The following is a 23,099-nucleotide window of genomic DNA, read 5'->3' as shown; positions in this document are numbered from 1 at the left end:
CATCAAAATGCATCTGTGAAACAAACAAAAACAACACAACAAAGCAAGATTGTCTTTCGAATTCAAAATGCTTGTACCCGCGAAATTGTGTCTGTTATAAAAATCAGATTTTCGATAAAATTATGCAAACATACAAACTTTAAAATTTTAAAGAAATTTTGTCCGCGAAAAAATTCCATAAAAAACTTTAGTGGCACAGGCAACAACTCGACTCGCATATGACCGGAGCCAGGAATCGAACCCGGGCCACAGTGGCGAGAGGCGAGTGCTTTACGCACTGCGTTCCTCGGATGGTGAGGGAGGAGATCGTAGCATGTTGGAAATACTGACACTTTGAAATTTTGGTACGGTGGGTCCCTCGGTCCCATTTTGTTGGAGATCTCGGGGAGGTGACACACCCTTTATGGTCATGTTCGGCGCCTCCAAGCTCCTGCCCCTGCTCGTCTTGCCCTTGATGCTGCTGTCCAGTCCCACCTTGTCCAGTCCATCACAGGGCAGTTGGTCTGTAGAATAGCATGCATGCTGCGGTTGTTACCTGAAGCCGTTGCCTGAAGCGTATCATACGCAATGCAAGCCAATTGTGCATAGTAGGATTTGTACATTTATTACTGGTTTAGAATCGTCTCTATATAATTGTTTGATATTGAGATCAAATAAAAGATGGACGAATACCTTTCGACTCTTTTGTTGCTTTATTTAGTAATTTGGTTTATTGAAAAATACAATCAGTATATACACAACATAAAAAACATTATGGGTTAGGCGTGTAATGCCTAAGTACCTAAAGAGTTCCTGCACCTTTTAGGACAATAAAATTGCATGATTTTTCCACAACCAATAATGAAAATCCATGACCTAGTTTATCAAAATGCAGATCAAAACTGTAAACAAAGCAAGATTGTCTTTCGAAATCAAAATGCTTGTACCCACGAAATTGTGTCCATTATAAAAATGAGATTTTCGATAAAAATTATGCAAACATACAAACTTTAAAATTTTAAAGAAATTTTGTCCTTGAAAATTTCCATAAAAAACTTTCGTGGCACAGGGAACAACTCAACTCACATATGACCCGAGCCGGGAATCGAACCCGGGCCACAGTGGTGAGAGGTGAGAGCTTTACGCACTGCGCCACCCATGCCACCCTGCTAGTGCTGCATTCCTTGGATGGTGAGGGAGGAGATCGTAGGATGTTGGAAATAATGACACTTTAAAGTTTTGGTACGGTGGGTCCCTCGGTCCCATTTTGTTGGAGATCTCAGGGAGTTGACACCCTTTTTGGTCATGTTCGGCGCCTCCAAGCTCCTGCCCCTGCTCGTCCTGCCCTTGATGCTGCCGTCCAGTTCCACCTTGGGCAACGTCCTGCCACCTGGACGAGGCCTCGTGGTCGTCCCGGCTTACCTGGCTTAAGCAGGTTGCGGATGCTGTGCAGCTGTCACCAACCGAGTGTTGGTCTCTTGCCCTTAACCGAGGAGGTTGGAGGTCACTACGACCTGATGATGGTCAAGTGCAGCAGCAGTAGTAGTTGTAGGGAGCGCTTGCAGCTGAAACCAACCGCAGTGCAGCAGAAGCGGGCCATGCGGAAGGCTAGAGCGTCAGCCCCAACCAACACACCACCAGCCCACACGTGTCCCACGTGTGGGAGGACTTTCCGGGCCCGGATTGGCCTCGTTAGCCACCTCCGAACCCACCGTTTTCTTCCCTAGACCACGAAGCCATGGTCATCTACGAATACGTAGGACGAACAGCACCCTTGCACTAGAGCTCCAGTTAGTGGTGTTGCAGCGCATTTACTGTTCATCACAGAGGACGGCATACATCAATGCTCACAATTGCAGGTAGACACTCAACTTCCACCCAGTTAGTCACGTGCGGAAACTGTTCCCACTAAACTTTGGCAGAGAGTGGCAGAGCAGTCCAGCATACTCCAGAGATGTTCGAGCTTGGTATCCATCCTGCTAGCCGGGCTACATTGGTACCACAGCAAGCTCTGCTAAATCTGAGATCACAAGGGACAGTTCTTGTGATGATCAGAACATGTTGTTGACAGCTACTCCGGCCTGCATGAGCTTAAATATAGTGGGCTGCGTGACCTTTGGATGGAAAAAAAAGAACGAAAAAAAAGTGCATCAGACTAAAGAACGCTTCGTGCAGAATCTACAGAGGGTGCTTATGGGACCCACGTAAAGACACGGCACTATAACTTTACTTTGACAATGTAAATGTGAATTGGGCAACCAAACTTTAAAACCTATATTCATCAAAACCTAAGACAGTCGAGAGCCTGTCACGTGGCAGGTTTTAAACGGTTGATAAAGACATGGCTGGCTGGTCTTAAAACACTTTTCCAGTGTCACATGAAATTTGGACTCCTATGAAATCCGGTGCCTGACTGACAAGGTAGAAACCAAATCTTCAACTTTTCTATTAGCAGAAAAAAAACACACATTTGTCTATATTTCACTGATCTCTAACCTTGTAACAGTTTTTGACTCGCAGTTCAGTCAAAGCGAGTTTTCCTTGCTTATCCAAAAAGGCCTGTAGCCCCAAGTTGCTGACCACGTAGCAGTAACTGACATCAAGATTCTGTAGAAGGTGGCACTTGAAGGCTAGCTGGCTGACACCAAAGTCTGTCACGCCGTAGACGCTACTGACATGTAGCTCCTTGAGGTTCTTGGCATGGTCTGCCAGGCCGCAAAGAGCTTCATCTGTTATCTGAGACGAGGACAATTAGAAGTAAGATAAAAAAACACTCAATCCATGATATCTGAGCTGAATACTTTTCAAGAATGTGCAATTTTAAGATGACTTCAACTTTAATACTTGACCTGAGTGACTCGGGGACTTGACCCGAGTTAATTGAGACTTGACCAGAGTGTCTTGAGACTTGGCCAGAGTGACTTGAGACTTGACCAGAGCAACTTGAGACTTGACCCGAGCGACTTGAGACTTGACCAGCGCTACTGGAGACTTGACCAGAGCGACTTGAGGCTTGACCAGAATTATCGAGACTTGACCAGAGTGACTTGAGACTTGTCGAGAGTGTCTTAAGGCTTGACCAGAGTATCTTGAAAGTTGACCAGAGTGACTTGAGACTTGACCAGATTGCCTTAAAATTTGACGGTGACTTGAGACTTGACCAGAGTGACTTAAGCTTGACCAGAGTGTCTTGAGACTTGACCACAGTATCTTGAGACTTGACCAGAGTATCTTGAAAGTTGACCAGACTGACTCGAGACTGGACCAGATTGCCTTCAAATTTGACGGTGACTTGAGACTTGACCAGAGTGACTTGAGATTTGACCAGAGTGTCTTAAAAGTTGACCAGAATGACTTGAGACTTGACCAGAGTGACTTGAGACTTGACCAGAGTGACATGAGACTTGACCAGAGTGACATGAGACTTGACCAGAGTGACTTGAGACTTGACCAGAGTGATTTTGAGACTTGACCAGAGTGACTTGAGACTTGACCAGAGTGACATGAGACTTGACCAGAGTGACTTGAGACTTGACCAGAGTGTCGTGAGACTTGACCAGAGTGTCTTGAGACTCGACTTTAATGATTCGAGAATTCTGTGAGACTCGAGTACAATTGAGAAAAAAATCACACAAACTAACCCCGTAGCAGCTACTAAGATCCAACTCCTCCAGCTCAGGACATTTCTCTGCCAGTGATATGACGCCAGCATCTGTAAGGTTTCCGCATTTGCAGGCGGCAAAGACCCTCAGCTTGTGACAGACACTGGCAACGGTAAGAACTGCTGCATCACGCACTGCTCTCCAACAGCCATCTAACCTACAAATATATATACATTTTTTTTGAATTCAGCTCTTATGATGGACAAAGACAAGTAGTGCTCCTTAGGTAGTCCTCAAACCTTCTCAAATCCTATAGGGACTCCAAGTATAAATACCTCCCTCTTTAACGGTGAGCTGAAAAACCCTGTTTACTTATAAATGAAATCGGCCACTGGCCTTTCATGACTGCATCTTGTCACTCTCCTTGCATGCTTAACTTGCCCGCAATCATGTTCTTTCGCATATGTGTTCACAATAATAATAAATATAAAGAAATAATAAAGAAAATTTAAACCGCTGATATGAAATGGCCAAGATGTTAGTGCGAGTAGGTGCGCTGGTCTAATTATTGTGCCGTTAGAGGGCACACCATGCACGATCCACTATCTATCACTAGCATCTTGGGCCAAGATTAGAGCAACTACTGCAAAGTGCCTTGCTCAAGAACACAAAGCCACCATGATGTCCAGCCAGATAACACCCAATCACCTCGCTATACTTGTAATCACCTCAGTTCCCTGACATTGGCCGCGTGTTTGACGATGCCTAACAGAAGGTCCTCGGTCACCATGCAATCCCAGGGGGTCAGGTCGATGACCTTTAACCTCTTGATGTAGGTCGTCACCAGGTGGCGCCATGTCTTGCAGACCAGCTTGCAAGAGTTCACCTCCCGGATGGACAGCAGTGGCAGAACATGGTACAAGAAGATCTCATCCGGAAGTTGCGCAGAGTTCATGCGGTTTTCAGTTGCCATGGTTACTGTGCTTGACGCAGGAAGTTCTTGTTGCAACTGTTCGGACTGCATCACATGGAACGGAATGCATGCGCGACAATGCATGTGCGACGGGGCACTGTCTGGAGTGGCGCAGGCGCGGAGTCTGGGAGTCGCAGAGTCTAGTCGCGTAGACGCGGGGCTTTGGATACCCTTTGGAGTGGCGGAGGCGCGGAGTCGTGGAGTCGCAGAGTCGCGGAGACGCGGGGCACTGGAGTGGCGGAGGCGCGGAGTCGCAGAGACGCGCACCGATAGAGGGCGCAATTGCGCACCGATAGAGGGCGCAATTCTCGGAGATATCGACTGAGCTGCGGCTCCACGACTCCACGATCGATTTTCGGAGGTAGGTCGACTGCGGCTCCACGCCTCCACGCAGCCGTACGGAGGCGTGGATGTAGAGTAAAGTGGCCCTGCATTCTATAGTTGTACCGAATTGAGATACGCAAACGTGTGCAAACGAACCTGGAAATTACACAAAATATAGAAGTCTGAAAAAGGAACAATATCGCGGAAGTGGCGTTAGGTATTGTTACAATGTTAGGTTGCAACATTTTTTTCCGTCCAGTAAGTTGGCCACATTATGATTTATCATGTTTAAACAGTTTATGGGGCTACTGCAGATGGTGAGGTGCAACAGTTTACCTCTTTCGCCATATTTTCCTCTGAGACGGGTGATGAGATGAACCAAGATCAACACTGTAGAAATAATCCTACAAACCAGCGACACTGAGATGGAGAGATGTAAAGTGTACCCTCATGGGGTGGGCTGTTGCTACCGAGCGGTCCTACTAAAGCGCGTCAACAAGCGTCAACAAGCGTCAACAAGTTTTAGTAGTCGTTAAGTGCGCGTCAACAAATTTTGTATAGGCTTTTGAACAATAAAAACAGCTTTATATGGTAGAAAAAGCAATAATGAATATCTTCTGCATATCAATTAAAGTTAAAATTATTTTAAAACTTGGTTTTTTGAACGCGAAATGTACGACGAATTTGTCGATAAAAGTAGGCCGCCATCTTGTTTATGTGTAGCTAGCCGTACTACGCATGCGTGAAGTGTAAAGAGCCATACTACGCATGCGCGAAGTCTACAGCGCCATCCAAACAAGATGGCGGCCTACTTTTATCGACAAATTCGTCATACATTTCGCGTTCAAAAAACCAAGTTTTAAAATAATTTTAACTTTAATTGATATGCAGAAGATGTTCATTATTGCTTTTCTACCATATAAAGCTGTTTTTATTGTTCAAAAGCCTATAAAAAATTTGTTGACGCGCACTTAAAGACTACTAAAACTTGTTGACGCTTGTTGACGCTTGTTGACGCGCTTTAGTAGGACCCCTACCGAGAGATGTACAATAGTGTGGTTCACATGTGACTCGTCGTGTTTACGTTTTCTATACATACCGCCCTCTAGTTTATAGGCAAAATGAAAACATGTTCATTCTCCACGCAAGAGGGCCTGCGTTTAAAACTAGATGGGGGCCTGTCTGGGGGAGGGGCATGGTTGTTGGGTGGGCCAACAAATTGCCATTTATCACATCCCCACCCCTCCATCACCCATATTCCCGAAAAAATCATAAGTTTGTGAACAACCGTACTACAGAACTTGTGTCCGAAACCCTATTCATATCTACAAAAATCCCAACACATTTGTTTGGAAAATCTACTAATTCACCATTGCTAATATTCACGAACATTCTAACGCAAAAACGTGACGTGAACAAAAACCGGCACCGGCGTAAGTCATTGCAAATTTTTATTTTTGGTACTCGAGTCTTATTACATAGCCTTCCTCGAGTCGAGTCGAGTCACCAAAATTGTGACTCCAGTCGGACTCGAGTCGAGTCATCGACTCGAGTCATAACTCTGCCGAAATGTTTCTGAAGTGACTTTTCACGACTGCGTGTATAATACACACGAAGTCATGCAAAGTCTCTCAAGTTCAGAAACATTTCTGTCGGACTACACACATGGACTCGGGTTGAGCTTTATTTTGGATAGGCCTACACAGCTGAAAGTAGATTTTAGCTACACAAACCGTTATCTTTGTCTTTTTCCCAGAGGCGTAAATCCTGGGGAATGGGGGAATAGTCGTGTTCCCTAACGTGGCGCACTTCGACGCTTACCCGACTTTCCTCGTGTAGTGTTGCCAAACCTCTTTGTTGACAAACCTCAAATTCATGCAATGAAATACTAGTACTTTTACCTTATCAATGCTTGCTATTTTACCTCTGTGAACAATTTCAGTTTCATAAAATTTAATCCGAAATTTAAAAACGGTGGTGTCCGGAAATTGGGCACAAATTGGCGGAGTGTTCCCTAACGTGGCGCACTTGGATAAATCTTGGAAAATTCCAAATTAACACTTACGAATTCCTGTAAACTTGATAAATTCTGATAAATAATTAATATCTTAACTTACATACCCAGCCAAATGTTTGTCAGAAAATTATTTTCTTATTTTTCAGGGCATTTTCAAAGGGTTCACTTTGCACTTGAAAATATAATCGGAAAATCACGCCAAAATAGCTTTTCCTTCTAACTTTGTTACGGGTAAATAAACTCGCGATTTATGAACAGGACCGTTTAGAACTTGATGAAATTTCACTTTCTGTGAAATTTCAGTTTAAAATTTTGCTCTAGGTAGGCGCTACCGGCGAAAAATCCAAGTGCGCCACGTTAGGGGCCGCGCCACGTTAGGGTACATCAACAAATATCCCCACCCTTTTCGACCGGGGGTAGGGGCTATGGATAATTTGTTCGTGGTGAGAAAAAAAACCCGGAGTCTATATAGTAAAGGGAAAAAAACTATAAAAGCTTTAAAAGCGCCGTTTTTTATGCAAGGTTAAGGGGCGTAATTGAACATAAGATGTACATGTACATCTGTATCATGAATAGCACCCCGTATGTGGTGTCCAGCAAGGCACTCCCCCCCCCCCCCCCCAGCTTTTCGCATTTCCACGGCTGGGCAATTTTTGGATTCTAGTCTATCCCTCCAGTCCCCGGCAAAGCTTTACGCCACTGCTTTTTAAGTCTGCTTTTTTCCTCTACATTTTCTGCTTTTTCTTAGCAGTGACTCTATATAGTTGGCGACGAGTTTCCTTTTTTTCTTAGTAAACTTTTTTTCTCCAGGCAGGCCGGACGTGCTACGTGAGCAATATATGCCGCGCTTTTCAAACTTTTCACGTTTGCACACAACCATTGGATAAAACTTATCATGTGACGAGTGCTTCTAGAAAATTCGTACAGTCGCGACCTCAGGGAAGCTATATTCATTACGTGTGGTTTGACATCGACTGTTGTGATTTTAAGGGCTCGAGGTTGAAGTATGTCGTAATGTAGTAGGGTTTTCCTCGAGTGAGAAATCTCGATCTCACGTGCTCAGCGCATGACGTGAAAAACGTGCGACCGGTCAGACATCACTTCGAATTTCGATCCTTCCACAGTGTCATTTTCTCTTTAAAAGGTTCTATTGAAAGGTATGTTTTAAAAATCCAATTTGAAAGAGAAGCTTATGTTGTTACTTAAATCTTAGTTTCGTACTATTGCCGTAATAAAACGTGAAATTGAGTGGAAACATTAATAATGACATTGTCATTGAGTCTTGTGCAACCCGGCTGTCCGGAAAATGGGGCCAGAAAATGGGCTTTCAAAATTCATGGCTTTGTAAATTCGCAGTGGCTATTGTTACGGCAGCTTTAACGCATTTCCCATTTTCTATCGTTATGGTAGACTGCAACTTTCATAAAAACATGGGAAACATGAGAAGAAGATATAGAATTAGAAGGAAAAAAGTGAATTTGAACGTTATGAAATTCGGACTGTATTTCCCTTTTAATTAAAAAAATCCTCCAAAGCCTCAGGTTAAAAAAGGAAAAAAATTCGAGTGCAAAACTGAGATGCGAACCCGCAACATCGCGGTGTAAAATCCTACCCTCTAATCGACTGAGCTGTCAGTGTCACACTCATGGGCGTCGCGAGGGGGGGGGGGGGGGGGGGGCAAGGGGGGGCACTTGCCCCCCCCTGGAAAAGCAAAAAAAAAAGGCAGTGTATATTTTGCCGGAGACGGCAAACCTTTAGTAAATGTTAGTTTGCCGGATATGCCCTGAACATGCGCAGTTACTGTTTTTTTGTACTTAAACATTTTCCGGTGACAAGTTTTAGTCTGGCTCCATTCCAAAATTATCGTTGTTACTTCGTATTCACAAGATGGGATTCAGACCATTTTATAATTTCGGACTTTATTTCCCTTTTAAAAAAAATCCTCCAGAGCCACAAATCTGAAAAAGAAAATGTAATGCTCTGCAAAAAATGTTTGAGACATGTTAAAATAATAAAAGAAGAATATTCTTATTTATTTGGGGATGAAAAAAAAAAAATTAAAAATGTGGTGCGGTCGGAATCGAACGCGAGTCATCCCGCTTACCAGAGCCTTTGCTTAACCACTACACCAAACATGCTACACAACTTTTGGTGGGAATTTAATACATCTTATAATTCAGCCCTATTTTAAAGAGTACAGCGCCCTCTGTTGATATGGATTGCCGCCGGCAAACCTTTAGTAATCGTTAGTTTGCCGTCATTACCTCCGGCAAAATATCCACAATCAAAAAAAAAAAAAAGAAGAAGAAAAAATAGAAAAAAAGAAAAGAAAAGAAAAAGAGGCGCGAAGACAAAGTGGTGTAGATTTAATGAGTGGGGGGGGGGGCAAAATGTCCCTGCCCCCCCCCCTCTAAAACTGATAAATCGAGAATGTGTTGAGAAATACAAGCATTTTTTGGCAAAAAAAATTTTTGCCCCCCTCTAGAAAAAATCCTGGCGACGCCCATGGTCACACTGCTCGCTAAAAGTGGGGAAACAAATAATTATATACCTGCGTGCGTATCAAAAAGGATCGTAGAGGGCGCTTAACAACGGCTGCTGTAACGATAGCCACTTCGTTGTAAATTGTAACTTTATTTCGCTTGGTTGAAAAAGTCTTTTTTTTCAGTTTTTTTTTTCAGTTCAGTTCATTTATAATTATATGCACTAAAATTAATTTTTGTAGGCCTAGGCTAGGGCTAGGTATGCCAAACACAATTTTAATATTGAAGTGAACTAGTAAACCTAAATACCATTCAGCTTCCGAAGGATTGCCCAAAAGAAACGTTGTTTCTGTCTAGGGGTTCTCCAAACTGAATGGCATACGTGAAAACAACAAGCAATAAATATAAAAAGAAGTTTTAACTATACAAAATAAAAAGTTAAATAAAGTAAGTCAAGAACAAAGTTGGTAAATTATATAATTATTAGACAAACAAATCAAAAGCAAAAAAAAAAAAAAAAAAAAAAAAAATCAATTACATTTGTACTAGGTAAATTAAATGAATAAACAAATTAATATATACATTGTACTTCAACTACTACCACTACTACATGTACTACTACTACTACTTCTATTAATAGATAAATAAATAATTAGACAAGTTGGTAAGTTAGCCTAATTAATTAATAAATTAAATAAATGAGTAAATATTGCATTTTTAATTCTTTAAATAAATAGTTACTAATAAATAAACAAAAATTACAGTTTTACAATAAAAAAAAAAAAGATTCATAAAAAAAAATTTTTTTTTAATTATATGAAGGGGTTGAAGAAGGTTAGATAAATAAGTTCAATAAAGTGTACAGTGTAAAGCAAAGCTTGTGATTACTAATTGTATTAATGAAATTTGAATACTGTAACAAAATCGCTGAAATCAAATCAATATACATCACCAAGCTTTAAAGGGAGAGATAAAAAAAAAAAACATCGAACAACCCATCAATAAATATGTACATAAATAAATAAATACATTAAAAAAAAAAATAAAAAAAAAAATGAGTGCATATTTATTATTCTTTTGTTATCGACAGAAAAAAGATTATTTTAATTATTTATTTGACGGATGTTGATCGATGTTTGACCGATTATTTGTACACAGTAACAATAGGAAGCCAAGATGGCGGCACCCATTTGACATCGCTAGGCTAGGGCCTACTCAGTTTATTGAAAATATGTCACAAGTGAAGTGTAGGCCTAGCACTGTTTTGGTTTGTCTTCTTTAATCTGTCATATACCTTGGGAAGATGATCAAGTTTTTGTTGATTATAACTTTGTCAAATTTCCCAACGTCTTAAATTTTATAGTTTTTAATTGGTTTATTTTTTATGTACAGACGTTTTTTAAAACGATCAACCAAGCATTTGCATATCCTGTGTACATATCCTGGTGTGAGTGTTGGATTAAAAAATTATGTCATCATTAGAATTAATATTCATGTTAATACTCTGACCGTATGCGCTATGGGTGCGTTTACTGCAGTGATCGGCGAAACCCAGACTTGGGCAAGTCTATGTGGGTGCGGCGATCTAGCTCACTGAAGCTGAGGGCCACCGAATTTATAAATACGGTAACAGAACTTAAAATTGGACGATTGAGGGCGTTATTATATAGTTCTGGCAGATTCCTAATTTCGTTGCAACATACAAACCCTATGAGACTGGTCTGAAAATTTCTAAGTGTTTTCTCAGTAAATACTTCCATATTTTGCCTGCTAAATTGACTTTTTAGGACATCACTTTCTGATGGCTGATAGGTCACTGAAGGGAAAAATTAGTGATGGCCAGATCTGGGAATCTTTCCGAATTAGGTCTATCATTTGCATTTTTTTTTTCTTTCAGAAATCATCATGTCTGCTCCAGCCGTTGGTATTGATCTCGGCACCACCTACTCCTGTGTGGGCGTTTTCCAGCATGGCAAAGTGGAGATCATCGCCAACGATCAAGGCAACCGAACCACGCCCAGCTATGTAGCCTTCACCGACACTGAACGCCTCATCGGAGATGCCGCCAAAAACCAGGTGGCCATGAACCCCAGCAACACAGTCTTTGGTAAGGGCTACACAACCCTTAAAAGGAAAACAAAAGAACAGTGAGTTTGAAAAGCACAGTCGTACAAAGAGGGAATACAGATGATATACCATAGGGTCATTCCGATTTCGAAGCAAAATTTGAATATGATTGGCCTATATTAGAAACACCCAGAACTGAAAATTGTGTAGTTTGGCCTGGTTAATTTTTGAGATACGGGTCATCGGGGGATATGGACATCCGCTGAGGGACACGTATGTACAGGTCGAGGTGCACTTGCTGTACATGTACAAGAACGTGTGTAAATATATGCAAATTTTTATTTTTTTTCCTGGACATGCTATCTTTAAAGAATCATAACTTGAAAACTTTAAGAGTGCCCATCACAAATATTTTAAGATTGTTGCTAACTTCATAAACGAACATCTGAAAAAAAATTACGAAATTTGAAGCATATTTATTTTTGTAATTCAAGGTCAAAGGTCTTTTTTTTTTTTTTTTTATAAAGTAGAGGTCATTCAAAGAGCTTTAATATGATGTACAACTTGGCTTTGTGCAATGGTTTTGGAGACCTATACAAGTATTTAAAATTCGGAGGTCATGCTAATTAGTCAAAAGTTCGTTAACCTGTGTCTCAAAACTAATGAGCCAAACTACAAACAATTTCAGTTCTGGGGGTTTCTCATATAGGCCAATCATCGCACCAAATATCGTTTTAATCTGTGAGGGTTGGGTCCAAAATCGTGTTGAATTGACACGGAATGACCCCATATAGCCTGTTTCTCAAGCCCTTAAATCATCTGCAAATACATGAATTTCTTACGTCCGCAAAAAAAGGGATAGAATCAACTGAGTGTATCTTTAAAATATGGGTGCAGCTTGAGTAGAAAAGCATTTAGCAAAGGAAGCATTCAGCATAAGATTCCGACAAAAATCTGTTAACACATACCCTTTTGAATTGCAAGACCATTTTCCTCCATTCTTTGAGGAAAATGGATTACGTGTGACAGTCTTGCCTCCTAGAACTGCTCCTTGAGCCTCCTTTTTTCCCTCTCTCTCTCTCTGACAGATGCCAAACGTCTGATCGGTCGCAAGTTTAATGAACCATCGGTGCAGGCGGACATGAACCACTGGTCCTTTACTGTCATCAACGACGGTAGCAAACCCAAGATTCAGGTGGAGTTCAAGGGGGAGACCAAGAACTTTTACGCTGAGGAGATCAGCTCCATGGTGTTGATCAAGATGAAGCAGACTGCAGAGGCTTTTCTGGGAAAGGTCAGTGCATTTGTTTTCTCTTTCGTGGACCGGAAAGGCCTGCCTATGGTCGTTGAAGCGACTGAGCCACCGACTGACTGACTGGTTGAGATAAAGAATATCTTAAATTGAGGTTCAGCTTGAAGTACTAGAAATAAACCAAGCCCTGCCGGATGTAATTCTTTAGTGTTTAAAGGGAATATACATCATTTGCTTTTGCTGTAATTTTCAGAAATGGATGGAATTGGGGGGGGGGGGGGTGGAAATATATAGCAAATATAGTTACACTGACTGTTTTGAGGTTTTGGGTTCGAAAATGCTATAAAAAACCAAGAAAAACAATCATTTTCCTGTAGTCTGGTTCCCTGACTCCATATAAGAAGAAACAGCAGTTTACATACATTGGGGAATTGTAAGGTCAGGGAACCAGTCTAGCTGGCTTGTACCCGTTCATAGGTGTGTAATCGATTGCAAACAAGTGCGATGGTCAATTGGGGCCAGTGTTTGAAAAAAAAGCCAGTTTTTTTCAACGCTGGTCGGCCGACCAGCGTTGGAAATTGATACAAAAATACCACTTTTCTTGAAAATGACAGTATACCAGGTGCCATGATTTTACAGGATGCTTTACACTGTCATTCACTAACAGTCCAGCAAGGTATTTCAAAATGATTTGGTAGTTTTATTTTTTGATGTTTGCAAATGTTGTATTTTCCCTTTAAGGTTGGAAAAAGGATAGTTAAATGTTTGAGGAGTTTAGAGGCTTGAGGATGGTTCCTAACAAAAAAGGGCCTGGGACTTAGGGTTAATTATGAGGATTCTTTATGTGAACAATTGTTTTGAAGATCAAGTCCTTAGATAACGGCGATAAACTGCATAACATACTTGTGGATTTTTCATCTTTTTGTTGTACCTGACAGACTGTCACGAACGCCGTAATCACTGTACCAGCCTACTTCAATGACTCCCAGCGCCAAGCCACCAAAGACGCTGGCGCCATCTCGGGACTCAACGTCCTGCGTATCATCAACGAGCCCACGGCAGCTGCCATTGCTTACGGTCTGGATAAGAAGGTGAGGGCTCTGACACCGTGTGCACGCACACTCTTGTTTTACTTTACTCCCGAGGACAATGCTTTGTGTTTCCCTTTGTCCCTGTAATATAGCACTCTCCCGTAGACTAAGCTCACAAATTTACTACAGAGGACTGTTTCCAACAAAAGACACACTCTTGTTTTACTTTACTCTCGAGGACAATGCTTTGTGTTTCCCTTTGTCCCTGCAATATAACACTCTCCCGTAGACTAAGCACACAAACTTACTACAGAGGACTGTTTCCAACAAAAGACCCAACGCCCGAGGACTGAAAGGATCTGTTCTCCCTTTGTGTGTTGGTCCTCGGGGGGTCATGTGGAACACGTACATACTGGTTCGCGCCAATATCGCACAAAGTACGCGTGACTAATTTTTATTTTGAATGTGCACAAAGCCCAGCATCTTCGCGTGAGCGTCAGGCGGCGTCAGCAACGCGTTCGAATGCCTCTCCTAGTGGTCTACTCCAACTCTCCCTTTCTTACCGTTGAGTGGGTACCCAAAGCATTTAATAGCTTTTAATGCAATGGTTGAATCAAGGTTGGAATGAGGAATCTTTTCCCTCTGGAGTCTGTGCAGGGACAGTATATGTGATGCGATCAAGCTATATGAGTTGTTTGTCGACCTTGGTCAAAAATTTTTTTATGACAGATTTGAAAAGAGCACAATCTCAGCATTACTGATGTGAAAACCGCATGCTGATACCATCTTTAGTTAAAATATTATGGAAGTCGGAACACTAAGAGATGTGATGAAGTGATGTGATGAAGTGGCCCTATTTTGGCCTGTATCTCCAAATAAAAATTCCCGACAAACGACTCATTTAGCTTGATCGCATCACATGTGGTGCTTTATAACAAGAGTCCAGAGATTCTTAGGGGGAGACACGTGTGCATGCACTAGTTTGCCTGCGCATGGCTGGGGCAAAGTACTTAACGATAATTCATGGCACATGCTGAAAATTGGCCAAGAATGTCAGTAGAGTCGTCTTGGTCAAAATCAATGTGCCAACATCAACGGAATAGCCTTAGTGTCTTCCATTCCAAACCGCCATTGGATGACTGGTCTGGTTCAGGCAAGGGCGAATATTTTGTGGAGAGTAAACTGATGTGACGTGGTATGTCAAAACCAGGCACACTTTGGCAGAACTACGAATGGAGAAACAGCTGTCAAATGATATGGGGGTGACCTTCAGCAATTTTGAGGTTGTTCTTTTGCAAACCAATAATAGGCCAGTTTCTTTGCTTCTGTATGCCTGTACTTACCAGAGCTACTTGTGGGGTACTCATAAAAAGGGACATTTAGGGAACAATGCTACCCCACTACTCACCCTTAGTAAAACGGTACCCCAGAAGTGAAATTCTAAAGAAAAGGGATAAAAGGACAACAATGCAAAAGTACCCTAGAACTCCCATCTGCTGGGATGACCGTTACTAAGGTAATACTGTTTTATAATGACACCTTTTCTGAATAACTTATTTTCACCAAACTCGAAATTTAGGCCTTGTTCTCATTTTGGACATTTCAGACAGTCTGATTTCAAAATTTAATAACTTCGCTTTGGAATTTCCAATTTCAAAACACAAAGCAGCGTTTGAAAGATCAAGGTCTATATGTTACTAGTATTGCAATAACTCCAAATTGACTTCCTGCCCAAATGTGCCTGGTGTTGACATTCCACGTCACACTGGTTACACCTCTATGTTCCGACACCCCTATGTTCCGACTGCACATATTCCTATTCCTAACCCTAACCCTAACCCTAACCCTAACCGGGAGTAACACAATCTAGGTTGTCGGAACATAGGGGTGTCGGAACATAGAGCAGTCACCGTCACACTTGTCGACTGGTCTTGTGACGGACACAGCTGCAACATTTCTGTACACTCCACGATGTGTGTGTCACTCAGCCAAAGTTTTTTTTTGGATGGATAGGTCGGCAAAGAGCGGACTGTCCTGATCTTCGATCTGGGCGGCGGCACCTTCGACGTGTCTGTCCTGGTCATCGAGGACGGCATCTTTGAGGTCAAGTCAACCAACGGAGACACCCACTTGGGCGGGGAGGACTTTGACAACAATCTGGTCAGCCACTTTGTGGAGGAGTTCAAGCGTAAGCACAAGAAGAACCTGACCAGCAGCAAACGGGCCCTGAGGCGACTGCGGACAGCCTGCGAACGGGCCAAGAGAACCCTGTCATCCAGCACACAGGCCAAGTAATGCATAAAACAGTCACATTTCTATTCAAAACAAAAACAAGAGAAATCAAATGAACCGAAAAGAGATTACAATGCAGTCCTTCTGATTTGAGGCGTGCGATCACACCCCCACACCTTCGCACACCTAAAAGCTTCCCGAGAAGTGTGAATAATTGCACGCCTGAATTTCCCTGGACCACAGATCACACACCTAGAAAACCACACACCTAGAAAAAACACACACCTAGAAAAATCCAGGTGTGCCTTTTTCCACACGCCTGTGATTTTCAAAACAGAAGGACTGCAATGATTTTTCAAATATTATGGCATGTTTGAAGAAGATAAAGATGAAGAAGATAAAGATGAAGAAGATAAAGATGAAGAAGATAACGATGAAGAAGATAAAGAGCACAAAAGCTTCCTAAAGGCAGAAGATCCCTGCTTGAGGAGTTGCAGCCACCACCTTATTTGTCCATGGCAAAGAATAACCTTACCATCCTTCCCCGCCCCTCCCTCTCTCTCCAAAGTGTTGAGATTGACTCGCTCTTCGAGGGCGTCGACTTCTACACCTCCATCAGCCGGGCCCGCTTTGACGAGCTGAACGGCCACCTGTTCCGAGGAACCCTGGGCCCCGTCTCCAAGGCCCTCGCCGATGCCTCCAAGGAGAAGAAAGACATTGACGAGGTGGTGCTGGTCGGCGGCTCCACCCGTATTCCCAAGATCCAGAAGCTGTTGCAGGATTACTTTGACGGCAAGGAGCTGAACAAGAGCATCAACCCTGACGAGGCCGTAGCATACGGAGCAGGTGAGATTGAAGTTTGAGGATACGGTGAATTTGTTTGATGGTATATTTTAACAGGGAATGTTTGCTGAATTACTTTTGGACACCATCAGGTGTAACGCATTTCTACAATGCACGCATTGCATTGATCGTATGAGTTTGCCTCCACAGTACCTTATAGGACACTGCAGGAACCATCAAAATAGTTTTCAATTGCAGACACATTCCACATTCACAACCTAACCCTCCGAGACCCTTCAACATTCACTAGAAACTTTTGCAGGATTTCGCAGGGTTGAGGCAGGAGAGCTTGGTTATTGTACTATACATGGCTTTGAACATGCCATTGATTTTTAGCACAGTGGATGGTTTGGAGGTTCGAGAAGGGTTCCTAACGAGAATGTGTAGGGAGTGTAGGTTATTGAAGCAACCTTTTCCATTGGTTACGTGTCCGACTCGTGTGCAATCAACATGGTTCTTGTGTTCTTGGGCAAGACACTATACTACAATTGCTTCTCTCTACCCAGGAGTATAATTGGGTTCCTGTGAGGGTAGAGACCAGATTGCGCTGATCTCGAGCTGCTGCAGAAAACTGGTCTTATCATGGCCTAATTTACAGGGATAAAGCGGTTTTGAGACACTGAAATGTTCTGGGGCATGTGGGAGAGTATTTTTTTGTACTTTTTAACAGCTGAGGGGTAATCGTACCAATCGGTTTCCTTCGCAGCTGTGCAGGCTGCCATCTTGTCCGGCGACAAATCCGAGGAGGTGCAGGACCTGCTTCTGCTGGACGTGGCTCCACTCTCCCTGGGTATCGAGACAGCCGGCGGGGTCATGACAGCCCTGATCAAGAGGAACACCACCATCCCGACAAAGAATGAAGAGACCTTCACAACGTACGCCGACAACCAGCCAGGCGTGCTCATCCAGGTGTTCGAAGGTGAACGTGCCATGACCGGTTCAAATGTAAGTAACTTTTTTCTAAGATTGTACATTTGGCCAGATTTGCGTCTTCTTTCAGTTTGGTTAAATACCCCAGGTTTTCTCACCGCCAACCCTCCTATTTTTGATCATTCACACACAGCCAAAAAATTTCTCCCACTACCCTTGCCGTGCATTTGTATACAGACTAGTCAAACAAAAACAGTCAGATCACAAACATGTAAAAACTGTGACTAGTCAAATTCCATCAACAGACAAAAAAGGTAAATGGTAGGTATAGCTGGCATGACAATCACCTCAAAAGCATGACTATATCAAATTAACAAAAATTACTAACTGTTGGAAACAGTCACCTGATTGATTTTGACTGCTGTGATGGCGTGGCTGAATTTCTCAGTCAGAGAGGGAGGGAAACGGATTACAGAAGCTATGTTCTCCCTCCACGGCCAGCGAGTTGTGTAAATTGCAACAATGAGGGGAAAAAAGTATGGACATTGCAATGACATTTCCCTTTTTAATTTGAACAAACATAAAAATGTGCTAACCAGTGACTTTAACTAGCTAGTGCACCAAAAGGAGTACATTGTCACAAACACTTGTCAGCTTTGTTGGATATTAAGCAACTGTCTAAGAAACAAACATCTGCACGCTGTAAAATTTAAGTTGTATGGTTTGAAGAAGTATTTTGCCGGGATGTTTTGAGTGGATAATTGGTGTTGGAGCCATTGCTCATTTCGTTATGGAAGTTTTCTTGAAACCAGAAGCATTCCGGGCTATTCCATAATGTTTCTCCCATTTTGATTGTGTTGCTCTCCGTTCCAATCTCTTCCTTGTGCAGAATCTTCTCGGCAAGTTTGAGCTGTCTGGCATCCCACCTGCCCCCCGAGGTGTCCCGCAAATTAACGTGACCTTTGACATTGACGCCAACGGCATCTTGAATGTGTCCGCCGTCGACAAAAGCACGGGGAAGTCCAACAAAATCACCATCACAAATGATAAAGGTAAGGTACCCTAATCCGTATAACTTCATCGCGATTTTTCAAGTTAGCCGAGAAAACTCTGCATTGAGTGCATTGGAAGATGTATACCCAATCGGCCAAAACTCTCAACTTGGTAACATCATACACGGAGGGTGCTCATTTACTTATTTCTCAAAGCATGTGGCTACGATAAAGTCCACGCAGTAAACGGTAGAGATCGAAAGCATCATTAGAAGAACATTCTTCCCATTGCAACTCAGGTCGGTTGTCCAAGGAAGAGATCGAGAGAATGGTGGCCGAGGCCGAGAGGTACAAGGCCGAAGACGACGCCCAACGCGACCGCATCACCGCCAAGAACGGCCTGGAAGGCTACGCCTACAACATGAAGTCCACCGTGGAAGACGAGAAGTTAAAGGACAAGATTAGCCCCGAAGACAAACAGACCATCCTGGATAAGTGCAAGGAGGTTCTGGACTGGCTGGACAGCAACCAGGTAGGCTGGGGTGATTCTGGAGAAAAAAAACCCACAAAAAAAACAAAAAACAAACAAGGCAAATGTAGTGAAGCTGTTAAACCCAGAATGGCTTTTCACTGGAAATCTTGTCATGAGTGCGGTCTACGTTATAGCTTGGATTTAGCCCATTCAGTGTCATTACCGGGGAATCCTTTATGATAGTATACAAATATTGAGTGGCTCGGAGTGAAATTGGAAGGAATATTATCGTTTGGTGTCATTTGATATATTTGAACTTTTATTTCACTACAAAATGGATGCGAAATGTATTTCTCTCTTCTGAACCACCCCTTCGCGAAAATGTTTGAACCGAACTCTGTAGCGCTGGCTCTTTGGAACAATACGCGCTACGCACAACGCTGAACCAGCATGCATTTGCGCACAAATACCGCGTCATGGAACAAGCATCGATCCTAACTGTTCCTTAGTATTACCTATTCCACATGGGCGAGTGGGACTTTTTGAGCCCCGGCGTGAATGGGAGTAATAACGAATGTCACGTGATGTGAGTTCCACCAATCAAATTACAAGGATCTGTATGTCTGTTTTATAGCACCGCCTGGCTCAATTCACCCCTCCACAACAAGTCAGTCAGTCGATCAGTTAGCGAATCAGTCAGGCAGTGAGATAGTACAAATAGGCCTCTGGAATCAGCAGAAAGGTCTTAATTAAAAGGATCTTGATGAGCAAGCAATTATTAGTCAGTTATTTGATTACCCGATAGTTGTGTTTCGTTGTTCGGTAATAATTTTTTCACTTCACTTTTATCGAAAAACTGAATTTTCCCATATTTGTCGTGTACATAGAGCAGAAATACCATACGTACATATGAATACTTCATTAGCCATAATTCCAAAATCGTTTGACCTATAGTCATGAAATTTCTTGGGTATGTTCATGATGAGTTGCTCTATGCATGTACCGAGTTTCAAAATTTTTCGTCGCTCGATGGCGGAGATCTGGGGGGGGGGGCAAATCCCCCCCCCCCCCCCCCCAGGCTAAGAGATGGTAAAAATAACCCGGCCCTTTTAGGGTTAAACCAAACCAAAAGGCCGGAAAAAAAACCCCCACAAAAAGTCATGTGTGAAACGTACACCTGCCCAAGGAATTTGGATGAACCAAAAGATCGATAAAGAAAATGCTTAATTGATTGAGAAAAGTAATATAAACATATGGGCCTTGATTGTCGTGAGAGGATCTGTTATGATGTCAGCAGATTGCTTCCACAAGATGAACGATACTTGGTCAAATCCGTTTTCTGTACATTTTTGTTAACAGACGGCAGAGAAGGACGAATTTGAGGATCGTCAGAAGGAACTGGAGGGAGTCTGCAACCCCATCGTCACCAAGCTGTACCAAGCTGCAGGGGGTGCCCCAGGGGGTATGCCCGGGGGTATGCCAGGGGGTATGCCGGGGGGTATGCCTGGGGGTGGATCCGATGGTGGTGCCAGCAGCGGTGGACCGACCATCGAAGAGGTGGACTAAAATTTTACCTAAAAGTTTACGTGGCATCCCAAAAATCAACCATTGGAGACTCAACTCAACAAGTGCATTTTGAGAAATAAAAAGTGTGACGAAAATAGTTTCACCGATTTAGAATCTGACGTGATAGGTCGCCTGAATGAAACCTTTAGTATTGTCTTGCCCTCTGCATAAATATATTACAGAGATTTCTTCTTTAGTTTAGGCTTATCCTTTCTTTGTGACTGAATACTGCCGAGGTGCTAAGAAGAAAACACGAAGAAAAAAAATGAAATTGCCAAAATCCATTATATTAAAGCCTCATAAGGGTTTGGATTATATGCAAAATGTGTTATTTTACATGAATTAGGCGATCTTTTGCGGCTTATTTTCTTTGCCTTGGGTTATTGAAAGGACCATCCAGTCTTAAACGGATAAGATGTCACAACCAGCATATTATTTAGAAAGAGTTTGGTTGTTTTGAAGTCTGCTTATAGAATGTTCGAACGTATATATCGCAAACTATCTGAATGTTACCAAAAGACTATAATAAATATGATTTCATAGTGATGAACGATGGGGTTTAACCCTTTAGTCAGTGTAGTGCCCGAAACCGCCCTGCCTGTTACTCACTGTACCGCCCAAAACCGTCGGAGGACTCTAATGATCTTATCGATTCTTCAGTGAGTAAACGCAGTGCAGGACATGTACTAATGGTTAATTGAGCTATCTAGTAGCCAGTGTTTTGGCATTTACAGATTGGAGAACATTTAAATTTTGTGAAAATTCTGATGGATTAGGCTGATCTCAAACCCCCAAAACAACTCTTAACTGTATGGCGGGTCTAATAACTTGCTTCAGCCGAGAAAACGGATACAAATTCAGCTATTTTTTTAACCTTGTACTTCAAGAAGATGTGTATAAATTACCTGTAATTGTTTTTTCTTGCTTTATTATTTGAGTCAGTTCAGAATGACTAAAACTCACTGAAATTTGTTTACATACAATTACAGTCGAGTCTCGTTAATACAAACTCGTTCGGACCTAGCCAAATTGTTTGTTATATCAGAATTTTGTATTAAGAGGAACATCAGTCCCATGCATTGTGCACATAAATGCACAGTCGGGACCAAGGGTTTATGTTTGTTATAACCAGAATTTGTATTAACAGAGTTTGTACTAACGAGAGTCGGCTGTACATGTATAATTATAAATAATACATATTAAATTTATATGATTCATTAGCCCCACATAGTATGGAGTGATAGATTTAATTGTTATCACTAAAACAATTATAACAAAGTGTTCACATGGAGCTAAAAATCAGTTTTGATGTTTTTGGATGGGTACAATATTAAAAAAAAACCCACAATTGTGCACACTGTTCTGTTTCTTATCGAGGGTAAATGATTTCATTTGATATTGCGTGTGTAAAAAACTAAACTTTGAAATGATTTTGCTGAGAAAATTATTTGCCGAGATTTCTCCGCCTTCAGTTGAGCAGGACAACTTGCTTTTCTCTGCTATTTTGTCCTGTTCATGTAAGCAAGAGAGATGTTTACATGCATGAAACACAAGATTGTGATTGGAAGTTTGGGGGTTTTTTTTAAACCTTTTTCCAAGCAAATGTATAACATTGGATGTAGATCTTATTGTTGACTTTAATGCAAGTAATTTGCTGCTGTTAATTATTTTGGTTATACATGTACTTGTAGTACTTAGCGATATTTGCTTGTAAGCCTATGTTTACCAGTGATTCCGAAGCTTACATAATTGAGACATTTTAACAACTGAGATGGAATCCATGTAATTGACATTTTAGGGGGAAGCTGATTTGTCAAGAGTGCAATTTTGAGACTTTTACTACATTATCCATGACAAAATTTCGAAACTAAAACAAGAAAATTGTGAAGTGTTTTTGTTTTTGAATTAATCTGATTGAGTTGCACATGCGATTGAGTTGTACATTTGAAGGATTAAAGCTTTATTTCAGGAAGCAGAATTCTGATATTTCCTTTGAGATCTAATAAATTGATTGAAATTATTGTTACTTTTCTAATTCTGTGGCAATTCCCCCGTTCTCCACTTTATTGTTAATTTTTTTTGCTAAATTAGACCATAGAGCAAGGAACTGATTATATGATTAGACCATAGAGCTACATGTATGTAATTTAATATAGCTCTATGGATTAGACAGACAATAGTACTTTTGCTTCTGTCATTGGTGTGAAATAAATAAAGTTACAGAAATACTTTTACAAAAACGGTTTTTGAGTGTCAAAACTTCAAACACAGAAAGGGACAAAAATGTAATTGAGTGAGGAAAATAATGTCTCTCTAGTCGATCGAGCTGCCACAGTAGCCTACCACTAATAGATCGTGGTATGAACTAGGGACCGCAAGGTCTCTGGTTCAAAATT

General features: G+C 41.9%; 2 protein-coding genes across 2 annotated transcripts; one reads left to right on the top strand and one right to left on the bottom strand.

The window, feature by feature from the left end:
- Positions 1-673: 673 nt before the first annotated feature.
- On the bottom strand, positions 674-4,633 carry LOC119745799 (F-box/LRR-repeat protein 2-like). Its single transcript, XM_038222406.1, has 4 exons — positions 4,310-4,633; positions 3,621-3,798; positions 2,476-2,715; positions 674-2,093 (listed from the first exon to the last, which is right to left on the bottom strand). Exons 1-4 carry the CDS (start codon positions 4,603-4,605, stop codon positions 2,031-2,033), a joined length of 777 nt encoding a protein of 258 aa, XP_038078334.1. The 5' UTR covers positions 4,606-4,633; the 3' UTR covers positions 674-2,030.
- A 3,265-nt stretch (positions 4,634-7,898) lies between these two features.
- LOC119746147 (heat shock cognate 71 kDa protein-like) lies at positions 7,899-22,738 on the top strand. Its single transcript, XM_038222953.1, has 10 exons — positions 7,899-8,052; positions 11,276-11,485; positions 12,534-12,739; positions 13,636-13,788; positions 15,742-16,019; positions 16,529-16,806; positions 17,510-17,748; positions 18,563-18,725; positions 18,965-19,197; positions 20,497-22,738. Exons 2-10 carry the CDS (start codon positions 11,284-11,286, stop codon positions 20,701-20,703), a joined length of 1,959 nt encoding a protein of 652 aa, XP_038078881.1. The 5' UTR covers positions 7,899-8,052; positions 11,276-11,283; the 3' UTR covers positions 20,704-22,738.
- The last annotated feature ends 361 nt before the right edge of the window (positions 22,739-23,099 follow it).

The sequence above is a fragment of the Patiria miniata genome, unplaced genomic scaffold, assembly GCF_015706575.1.
Source record: "Patiria miniata isolate m_02_andy unplaced genomic scaffold, ASM1570657v1 HiC_scaffold_7, whole genome shotgun sequence".
Lineage (NCBI taxonomy): Eukaryota > Metazoa > Echinodermata > Asteroidea > Valvatida > Asterinidae > Patiria > Patiria miniata.
This window is presented reverse-complemented; position numbering and strand designations above follow the sequence as displayed.